Source organism: Empidonax traillii, unplaced genomic scaffold (assembly GCF_003031625.1).
Source record: "Empidonax traillii isolate 1590-97213 ecotype Southwest subspecies unplaced genomic scaffold, ASM303162v1 scaffold1064:size232283, whole genome shotgun sequence".
Taxonomy (NCBI): Eukaryota; Metazoa; Chordata; class Aves; order Passeriformes; family Tyrannidae; genus Empidonax; species Empidonax traillii.
The window spans coordinates 16,920-28,676 of record NW_020956257.1 but is presented as its reverse complement, the minus strand read 5'-3'; the positions used below and the strand labels follow the sequence as shown (position 1 = coordinate 28,676).

The window sequence follows — 11,757 nt, the reverse complement described above, 5'->3', positions numbered from 1 at the left end:
TGACTCTGTGTGTGAAGTTGCATAAAGCTTTACTTGCACAGAGATGCAACCAAAAAGTCTCATGGCTATATCTTCCCTCCCCCTCTACAGACAACAAATATTTGGGAGAGAGAAATGTATCTGCAAACACAAATGCAGGGCTAGAAACAGAAGCAGTAATGAGGCAAATTATCCTTCATGCATATTGCGAAGGTGAGGTGACAGTCTTAGATATAAACTGGTTGCTCTTGCGCAGTTAACAGTCTGTACATAGCAGCTGGCATGGTCTTCATATGAATCTAGAAGGTAATAAGATGTGTTAATCAATACTCCTATTAGGCATGCTACCAAACAAGAGTGTCCATAGTCTAGGGAGCACTAGGGAGGAAACTAGCTGAGGTAACATAGGACAGAAGGAAAAGCCTGAGAAGTTTCATATCCATATTAAGGTCTGGGGAAAAGGGATTCTCTAAGGTGTTGAGTATCTACCAACCATCTCAATTTTACTAGAAGTTGTGGACACTTCAATAATAAGAAAAACCTTGGTGGTTCTTATTCTCACTTCTAGTATTTATGTTTGAACAATAACAACCCAAAAGAGGCAATGATGATGAAATATGCAATACTATCTAGGCATAATGCTTGCTCCTACCTCACCAACAGCATTTGAGAGAATGCGAACAATTTTTTCATGAGGTGTTGCTACAACACTCTGCCCGTTGATTTCAATGATACAATGACCAACTCGCACTCCTCCTCACTCTGCTATACCTCCTCTCATAAGGCTACAGATCTGGAAGGGAAAGGACAAAATTATCACAGTTTTGACGTGGAACAGAGGCTTTTGACCACAAGCAATAATTCGATATTTACTGATTTAAGTTCAGTATTTATTTTTGCAACAAAGTCCAAAATGTAGTGGATCACTGATTCAAAGTAACATTTATTAGCAATTGAGTACTACACATTCTCTTCCAAAATAAACCATCCACAAAAAACTATCTGTATTATTCTTGTTACTTCATTATTTGAAAATTTAGGAGTGTATGAAGACTCATAGTTTACAAAAAGTTCAAGGTGCATAAGCCTTGCATTAAGAGACAGACTTTCTTTTGAGACCATATACAATGGTTCAGTCAGAGATACAAATACTACAGACTGAAAGCAGCCTAAACCATTGCTTTTACTCCTCTGATTGATTCTAAAGCTATAAAATAAAGTTTCTTTTCCTACTTTTGTCTGGGAAAGAAAGATGAATAACTTTAACCAGTTCAGCTTTGATATCCTAGACTCTGCAGCAGTAAAGGAAAAAATACAATTCATTACATATGTAAACTTTACCATATGTAAAAGCATCACCAGATGGTCTGGAAGCTACTTACAATCCCATTCTGTACACTGAAGCCTAACTGGTATCTGAGGTCAGGTCTCCTGATCAAGACCATGGTTACTGGAGGACATCTAACTACATTCAGTTTAATTTGGGCTTGGTTTTTCAAACCCTGAAAAAAAAAACAATCACCATGAAAACTGCTGACAAAGATGGGGTGCAGCAATTTAACATGAGCACTAGGAAAAACAATACCTAGAATGTTAACATGGGAATAGTCCTGAATAAGCAGTTCTTTGAATATATCATTATGAAACAGAATTCCTGAATACCAGACACAGGCAACAGGATGCTCTGAATTGAATGATGCAGTATAAAACTCTTCTTGTAAAGAAGCTCATATGGTTGTTTTAAATCTAGCTTCCTGTTGGCAATTTCTTCATTTGAGAACACAAATTATTGTTCTAAATGAAGCAAAGGAAATAAAAAGCAGGTCTATGCAGTTGACCAGAAAACCGCCAAACATTCTGGCTGGGAAATGAAATTTGAAATATGCAGTTAAGATAGATAGCTATAAATAAGTGGCTTTCCTGGTGTAGTTATATTTAATTTTGTAATGCAAACATAAAGTCTGTGTATTAAGCAATACTCGCATTTACATTATCCCTCCCTTCTAAACTGGATTTATCACATTCACCATTAAATCTTTGCTACCAGAAGAACTAAATGAAAAAGGAAAACCCAAACATAAAAGTGGAGATAATTGTAGAGTCTGACCATTACACATATTCAAGAGTTCAGAGCTGTTTTTCATAGATAAATCCAACTCCAGTGTTAGATTCCTTTTTTTTCTATACAACATATAGATTTGAACAGACATGAGTCTTAAATGTTGCATTTACACACATTTAGCCTTCAATAAGCAGAACACATATGGGAAAGAGATGCTATGTAGAGAGTGCAGTAACTTCAACCTTCAATCATGTTACCATTTATCAATTCCAACACCTGCTTTTGAATTTCTTTCATATGCACAAAGTCAAATATGGGTCCCATTGAAAACAGTGGGTTGTCTGCGGTGGATTTAATTTAGAAAAATAACTCCTATTACAGCTAAGGTAATATACTGATGTCTCTACATGAAGTTTATTATGGCTGATTTTGTTGAGTCTAACTCTAGACTTGGTACTGACTGGAGACTGACATTCTGCTGGGATGAAAAGTCAATGCTGTCTGGACATGACAGTTGCACACTCCCTGAATCTGTTTCTGATAGTAGTTAGCACCAGGTGCTTCTGAAAAAGACATAATTAGCATAATACAATTAGGGAATAGCTATCACATATGGAAAGTTTCTTCATAGATCTGTCAGTTTTTAAATGGTTTATGCCTTCAGGCATCCATGTGCTCTGGTGTCAGGTACTCCATGGGCTGCAGGAGGACAGCCTGCCTCACCATGGTCTTCATCACAGGCTGCAGGGGAATCTCTGCACCCAGAGCACCTCCCACCCCTCCTTCACTGACTTCAGTGTCTGCAGAGTTGTTTCTCTCACATGTTCTCACTCTTCTGACTGCTGCAGTTGCTGTTGCAAAGAAACTTTTTCCCTTCTTAAATATGTTATCACAGAGGCACTGTCACCATTGCTGAAGGGCTCAGCCTTGGCCAGTGATGGGTCCGTCTTAGAGCTGACTGGCATTGGCTCTACTGGACATAGGGAAATCTTCTAACAGCTTCTCACTCTAGCCCCCCTGTAGCCCCCTGCCACTCCAAAACCCCTGCCATGCAAAACCAATACAACCACAGCGGTGTTAATTGTCCCAATGAAAGCATATGTTTTGTGTATTGATGTGTTGGCAGGATGAAGAGTTGAGAATTCAAATGGTTGCTTCTGCTTCAGGGCATGGCAAGAGGAATTTGCTATTTGACCTATAACTATCTTGGGTGGATTACAGAAGCAGGCCTGTGAAAACCTCATGAAGTTTAAATAGTATATTTCTTGTTATATTACTTGTGGGAGCCCCTGGTGGTCTAGAGGGTAAAGGCACTGCACTGTCACTGCAGAGACCTGGGTTCGATTCCCGGTCGGGGCCACTCCCCGGGCAGATGGAGCTCGTTAGCCCTGTAAGGCAATCCATCTACGTCCTGAGGACCTCGCTGCCACCGTCCAAGCTCGCTTGGCCCGGGCAGATGAACCTTAGGATTAAAGGGTGGGCTCAGTTCCGCGCACACTGTGTCTCACCTAAAAAATCCAATGCGTAGGATGGAAGGTGTAAAGACCTTCCCCGGTTCTTCGTTCGCAAAGACTGGCCATTACACTTTACATATTACTTGTCAGTGCATGGTGCTTACATTTTCAGAAACCAGAATATCAGATCTTTATAGCGAATTTTTTATTTCAAACATTAAGAAAGGAATCCATGGGCAACAAAGAGAGAGTTATTTTGCGAATTTCTAAACATTTTTTTACTGCAGAACACCACTACTCAGCAGAGACATAGAAATATTTCTATAGTCATATATAACATTACATTGCATGTTTACATGCTACAATATACAGCAGTTCTGTGGTGATTGCCTATTTCAATAGGTAACCCAGAAGACAATTTAGCTGAATTTCCAACGCTCTCTAAGGTTGCATCTTTCCCCCTCCGGAAACTGTGATGTTCAAATACCCCTTCTCTTGTATGTTGCATCTACCCCAGAGGCTCTTCATTTCCAGTTGACTTGCTGGCTTTTTGCATTTATATACTCTCATATCAATTACAAGGAAGTTCTTCCAAATAAAGAAATCCCACCATTTAGCCAAGTTCAAAGAAACATAATACTTTCCAATACACTCAAGTTGTTTCTACAGAAAATAAAAAGGCTTACCTTTTCTTTTAAATTCAAAGTTTAGAAAAATTGTCAAATATATTTTGAAAAAACAAGCTTTTTTTAAAAAATTACTCTGTTCTCTAGAAACTAGTTCACAGGAATAATTTAAATGGCTAAAATTGCACCAATTCAGATTTTAGGCCCCTGTGTCTCACACTGTCCTATGAAGTTTAGGTGCCTCTAGAGAGTAACAGACATCTTCCTTTTGGATCTAAATATTTCCTTGGGGCCTGAAGTCCTGCATAGCTCCCTACTTAGGGATCAGAAAATAGGTAAAACAGAATTTTCCCTCTACTTTAAGGTCATCAAAAGGAAACTGCTATAAAATGCACAAGATCAGAGTTAACAAACAACAACTAGTTCTATATTCTTTGCCCTCCCACTACTCCAATAAAGTTTTTAAAACATGTAATATCCAGGTATATTCTCTGTACCTTTATAATGCTCTGGCATGTTGAGAGTGGTAAGCCAACCAAACTGGTCCCATTAATTGACATGATCTGGTCCCCTATATTTAGTTTCCCAGACTTCTCTGCTGGTCCTCCGTGCATCATGTTGGCTATGATAACTGTAGGCAAAATGGATCCCCAGCCAGATTCCACAATCACTACACCTAGAATTTCTCCCTTTTGCTTTTCAACGTAAACCTGAATCATAAGAAAGAGAGTTTCAAACAAAAGGTTTTTTCTCATTTATGGAACTGATGATCCCACCCCCATATGTTTTCATATAAACAAACATGGGCTTTTAATTTGCAAAATGCATTTCTTATTCAAAGGCAAAACACAATAGGGTATATAGTTTAACACAGTTTAGATGTCTTTAATCAGCAAATAAGGTTAAAACTAGAGATTTTGTTTAATTCAAAATCCCCTCTAAATAGAACTCATCTGTTCATACAGCTGGAGGGAGCTGGTATAGAAGAAACCCTGGCATGATGGACTTTGGTGGACAGAACTAAGTCAGGGAGGGATTTAAAGCAATTGTGACTGTGTTTTCAGAAGCAATTACCCGTGTGTTACATTGTGACACTACTTCATCTTTATTAATAAAACCAGTATCAAATATATAGCCTTTTTAAATCCAGGGTCAACCACTCTTATCAGTCTTAATGCCTCCAAAAATTTTATGCTGTCTACTTTATATTCACTTCACTGATGCAATGTCTCAAAGGGGAAAATTGTTTGGTAAAAAGAAGGCACAGAGACATTAAATCATTCAGCTATTGACAAATTTAGGGTTCACTGCTTCTTCTTAAAATAGAATTGACCACAGAATAAACCCACTGGGGAGGACAGAAATTACGTCAGTGAGGTTATTTATTGGAAGCACTAATAGCTTTCTAGTTGTTGACAGTACAGGCCTGAACTCAGGATACATGTACTTAATGGTGCCATGGGAAAAAAAAAAAAAAAAAAAGCAGAGACGTACGTCTTTGCAGTTTTCAGATTTGGAAAAATGAATCAGGTCATCATTGTACATGTCCTGGGTATTGAGCAAGTTATTATATTCCTTCTGGCTTAGATCTTCTGGATTGATTCCATTTGCCCTCAGAAATTCCTGGTAGGCCACGCTAAATGCTTGACCTATAGACTGTGCAATCAACTGTGCCTGTAGTAATACCCAAAGAAGAAAAGAAGAACATCAGACATTCCAATGGTTTCATTGATTGACAAGTTCTCTGTTATAAACATGTTGCAAAATGGTTGATGCCTACAAGATAAGGAAATGTAATAAATTTTTTAAAAATTAACCTAAAGTAATAATTTAAAAAGTAAAACAGAACACTGGGATAGTCATCCATGCAGTGAACTCAGATGAGCAAGTAACTACACATAAGAAACACAAGTAAAACCTTCCTTTCACAGATAACTACTGCTAACATAAAGGTATACCCATTGCATTACTTGAAACTGAGACTCCAGAGGGAGAACTTGAGCTCTCACCTGTGCTAGTTTTCACTTCTGGCACAAAGGCAAGCTGTCAATAAAAAATTAAAACATCTTCTAGAAAACACACAATAGAATTTTAAAACGTAATGAGAAGGCCTTTAAAAGAAGGCAAAAGTATCTTGGACTGCATTAGGAAGAGTATTGAGAGCAGGTTGAGGGAGGTGATCCTTCCTCTCTACTCAGCACTGGTGAGGCCGCACCTGGAGTCCTGTGTCCAGTTCTGGGCTCCCCAGTACAAGAGAGATATGGACATAATGGAGAGAGTCCAGAGAAGGACCAAAAAGATGATGATTCAGGGACTGGAACATCTGACATAGGTGGAGAGGCTGAGACCTGGGACTGTCCATCCTAGAGAAGAGAAGGTTCGTAAGGGATCTCATCAATATATATAGTTGATGAGAGAGCGTAAAGAAGATGGAACCAGGCTCTTTGCAGTGGTGCCTGGTGACAGGACAAGAAGTAATGGAAACACAGAAAATTCCACTTAAACGTAAGAACAAACTTTTCTACTGTGAGGATGTGGTTGAATACAGAAACAGATTGCCCAGAGAGGTCTCCTTACAGATACTCAAAACACAACTGGGCACTTGTTCTAGTGGACCTTGCTTGAGCAGAGGGGATTCAACTAGACAGTCTGTAGAGGTGCTGTCTCAACTATGCTATGATGCTATGGTATTTCCTACATTTCCTTCATGTCCATACTTTTTGCCTTTAAAATTCTCACAACCTTGTTTGAAGTTACTGTCAGATAAAATATGGAAAGGGTAGAAACAACTGGCCCATTGAGCAGATCTAACCCTTAATGTGACTGGAAGTGGTCCACGATCACAGAATCATTCAGGTTGGAAGGGACCTCAGAGGGTCTCTAGTCCAACCTCCTGTTTAAAGAAATCAACTATGAGGTCAGACCAGGTTGCTCAGGGTTTTTTGTCAGGTATTGAAAATCTTCAAGGACAGTCTATATAACTTCTCTGGGCAGCCTGTTCCAATGCTTGACAGTCCTTATGGTGAAAGTTTTTCCTTGTATCCAGTCTGAACCTTTCTTGTCTCAATACATGCCCGATAGCTCTCATACTCCCACCATGCACCACTGTGAGGACCCTGGTTCCATCTTCACAGAATCCCACTGAACATGCTGAGTTGGAAGGGACCCACAAGGATCATCAAGTCCAACTCCTAGACCTGCACAGGACCATTCCCAAGAGTCACACCATGTGCCTGAAAGTATCGTCCAAATGCTTCTTGAACTCTGTCAGGCCTGGTGCAATGACCACTTCCCTGGGGAGCCTGTTCCAGCACCCAACCACCCTCTGGGTGAAGAACCTTTTTTTAATATCTGATCTAATATCTAATCTAAACGTTCCTCGACATAACTTTAGGCCATTCCCTTGGGTTCTCTGGTCTCCCCTCAGTCTCATCTTCTCCAGGTTGAACAGACTGAGTGACCTCAGCTGCTCCTCATACGGCTTCCTCTCAAGGCCCACACCATCTTCGTTGCCCTCCTTTGGACTCTCTCTAATAGCCTAATGTCTTTCCTATATTGCCCTCCTGGCTGCCATGGCACTGCTGACTCGTCCAACTTGCCGTTGACCAGGACCCCCAGGTCTCTTTCCGTTGCACTGCTTTCTAACATCTCGTTCCCCAGTCTGTCCATACATCCGAGGTTGCCCCATCCCAGGTGCATAATCTGGCCCTGTCCCTTGTTGAACTTCCTATGGTTGGTGATTGCCCAGCCCTCTAATTTGTCAAGGTCTCTCTGCAGGGCCTCCCTGCAGGGACTCCCTGCCTTCAGGGGACTCAACAGTTCCTCTGAGCTTTGCATCTCCTGCAAACTTGCTTAGTATCCCTTCCAGTCCTGCATCCAAGTGATTTATAAAGGTGTTGAAGAGCATGAGGCCTAAGATGGAGCTCTGTGGAACCCCACTAGTGACAGGTCGCCAGTCTGATGTTACCCCATTCACTATTACTCTCTGTGCTTGACCCGCAAGCCAATTGCTCACCCACCTTGTGATGTGTTTATCCAGCTGTGGGTTGGACATTTTGTCCAGAAGGATCCTATAAGAGACAGCATCAAAAGTTTTACTGAAGTCCCAAAAGATTATATCAACTGGCTCGGATATTGGAAGGTTGCTGATAGGGCCCCCTGAAACCTTCTCTTCTCCAGGCTGAACAAGCCCTGTTGCCTCAGTCTCTCCTCATAGGGCAAGTACTCCAGTCCCCTGATCATCTCGATGACCTTCTGATGAACTTACTGCAGTTTGTTGATGCATTTCTTGAATTAATGGGGGATGGGGGGATTTGTGCAGAATATTCTACATGTGGTCTAACAAGTGTTAAGTTGAGAGGAAGAATTATTTCCTGCAATTTACAACTTATGCTCCTTTTAATCCAACCCAGGATGCTGTTGATCTTCTTTGCTGACAGGGCGTACTGCTGGCTCATGTTCAACATTGCTGTCTTCCAAGGCTCCCAGGGCCTTTTCAGCAGAGTTGAAAAGTCCCAACCTGTTTTGTTGCCAGGGTTTCTTCCTCCCTAGATGCAGGACTTGTCATTGGTCCTTGTTGAATTTCATGAATGAAGTTCAGTGGGCTTCCAACCCACTCCACCTAGTCTGTATGGCTCTCTCCTATGCCTATGACTTGCTCTTGACTTCTCTGCTTCTAATGCTACTGAATGCTCCATAGCTTTCATTCACTCACTGCACTCTGTGAGCTATTCTAGTGACTGAACAAAAGGGAATATTGCACCCATTTTTAAAAAAGGCAGTTGATTCCCTAGAGGCAAGGGATGCCTGCCATCTAGATGGGCCTTGACGGGCTTGAGGAGTAGACCTGTGCTAACCTCACAAAGTTCAACAAGGCCAAGTGTCAGGATCTGCACCTGAGTTGGAGCAATCCCTATATCAATACAGACTGGGGCATGGCAAGATTGAGAGCAGCCCTGCGGAGAAGGACTTGGGGATACTGGTTGGATGAGAAATTGGACGTGAATCAGCAATGTGTGCTTGCAACCCAGAAAGCCAATCGTGTCCTGGGCTGCATCAAAAGCAGTGTGACCAGCAGGTCGAGGGAGGTGATTCTGTCCCTCTACTGTGCCCTCATGAGACTCCACCTGGAGTGCTGCATCCAGCTCTGGGGGCCCCAAGATAAGAAGGAGGTGGACCCATTAGAGCGGGTCCAGAGGAGGGCCACCAAGATGATCAGAAGGCTGAAACACTTCTCCTATGAAGAAAGGTTGAGAGAGTTGGGATTGTTCACTCTGGAGAAGGCACTGGAGAGACCTTATTGTGGCCTTTCAGTATAGAAAGGGGGCTTATAAGAAAGACAGAGGGAGATGTTTTTACCAGGACTTGTAGTGACGGGGCAGGGGGCAACCGTTTTAAACTGAGAGAGGGTAGGTTTAAATTAGATATAAGGAAGAATTTGTTTTATTATGAGGGTGGTGAGACGTTAGAACAGGTTGCCCAGAGAAGTTGTGATCCAAGATGCCTGTGATCCAAATGGTAATGGAATCTGACAACATGCTATAAAACAAAGCTTTTCTGAGGCAGTAGGAAATATGAGCAACAACCCGTTCATATGGTGACTCACTCGATCCCCAATAGCAAACACAGGATCATAAGCGATGCCATGGCTCTGGTGGACTGCCAGGGACACTTTTTGTCTGTGTCCTCTGGCAGCAACAGCCAATTGTACAAATGCCTTTTGAATGTGGGTAAGAGTCGGGTTGCCCCATGGGTCCACCAGAGGTACTGTGTGTAAGAGTAAACACCCTTTCCCGGAACATTTTGCTACCAAGGAGTCTATTATTTTGCTTCGGAAAGGCTTCCCTGCCACTTTCTCAAAGCAATGCTGTTGTCTCCCCCCCCCCCCCTCCCCATTCCAGAAGTTCACTCTCTGATATGTGAGGAGACAGCAGATGCCACAGGGCTTCACATCCAGTGCGGAGAGAGGGTTGAGCAGAGATAATGAAACTCAAAGAAGAAACAAGAGCCTTGCCTTTCTCAGCCCCAGTGCTCCTTTGCAGCCTGGGGCAGGTTTCCTTTATAAGCTTTTAGCATTCTTGTCTACCGAATGAAGCCTTTTTGGATTCTTTCCACTGCCATGGCATTTTTGGGGGGACCTGTGTGTATCTTACGACACACTGTGATTTCACAGAAGTATACCATATGTGAATAATGCAGGTGACATCTTACCTACACTGCTGATATCAGTCAGGGGCAGGTGTTGGTGGTATGTCTATGCTGCCGATAATGGTCAAGGGGCAGGGTGTCGGTAGGCAGGGTGTCAGTGTCCCATCATTGGAAGTGTTCAAAGTCAGGTTGGAAGGGGCTCTGAGCAAGCTCATCTAGTGAAAGACGTCCTTGCCCATGGCAGGGGGGTTGGACTAGATGGTTTTTAAAGGTCCCTTCCAACCCAAACCAATCTATGATTCTATGATTCTAGCTTCTACCACCTTCTACTGGTGGTAGAGGCAGGAATGGGTAGAAAAAAAAAAAAAAACAAAAAAAAAAAAGGCATGTAAAGGGAAAGCTCTGATCTCTGTGCCAGGCAAGGAAGCAGCTGAAAAGAGTGGAATCTGCTGTGAGGTGATCAAGGTAAACTTGGAATGATTTACATATTGTTTACAAGTGGAAAGCAACATGGCATGAGCATAGAGCTGATGGGAGCAGTGCAGGAAACTGAGAGTGGAACAGTGCTGAGTGCAGGAAGCACTGGGGAGCGTAGGGGTGCTGGTCACAGTGCGGAATGAAACTGCCCTCTGGTGTGTAGCTCTGGTTAGGGGGAAGGGGAGGCAAAGAGGGTGGGAAGACTCAATAGTCTACAGTGTGGGGGTGTGCTGGAGATGTGGGAACAGAGCTAAGCTGTGTTTTCACGTGCAGTCCAATTCAGGTCCCAGTAAGGAAAAGGTTCCCAATCCCAACTGCTTGCATCATATCTCCTCAAGCTAGCTCTAAACCTGTTGATGACGAAAACATGATTGCTGGCATTCATTGAAAAGTTCAACAGCACACAGAGTCTGGACTTCCATTATTTTTCAGACTTTCAAATCAAAACAATTTGATGGCAAGAACACTCATGCTAATACAGCCCAGTAGGGGTTTGGCCTTCCTTGTCACAAGGGTACACTGCTGCCTCATGGGCAACTTGTTGTCCATTAAGACCCCCAGATCCTTTTCCTGATGTTCCTCTCTGCCCATTTCTCCAGAATGTTGAGGTCTCTCTGAATGGCAGCACACTAGTCTGGCGTATCAGCCACTCTTCCCAGTTTTGTAGCATCTACAAACTTGTGGAGGGTACGCTCTGTCCTGTCGCCTAGGTCGTTAATGAAGATGTTAAACAGTATTGGAGCCAACATCAACCTCTTGGCCACATCGCTGTTAATCGACCTCCAGATAGACTTTGTGATGCTGATCACAACCCTTTGAGCCTGTCCCTTCAGACAGTTTCCAGCCCACCCAAATGTCCACTTATCTAGTCAGTGCTTCATCCGTTTGTCTATGAGGATGTTATGGGAGACGTTATCGAAAACCTTACTAAAGTCAAGATAAGCCACAGTCACTGCTCTCCCCTCCTCCACCCAAGCCAGTCACCTCATTGTAGAAGGCCATCACATTGGTC

At 42.5% G+C, this 11,757-nt stretch overlaps 1 protein-coding gene across 1 annotated transcript in view; it reads right to left on the bottom strand.

The window, feature by feature from the left end:
* Positions 1–206: 206 nt before the first annotated feature.
* LOC114068456 (amyloid-beta A4 precursor protein-binding family A member 1-like) overlaps positions 207–11,757 on the bottom strand; it is a gene marked incomplete at its 5' end in the record, with an annotated part of 28,041 nt that continues 16,490 nt past the window's right edge. The window contains 5 exon segments of the mRNA XM_027904559.1: positions 207–278; positions 632–772; positions 1,362–1,481; positions 4,619–4,831; positions 5,616–5,795. Of these exon segments, the coding sequence (XP_027760360.1) occupies positions 207–278; positions 632–772; positions 1,362–1,481; positions 4,619–4,831; positions 5,616–5,795 (726 nt within the window).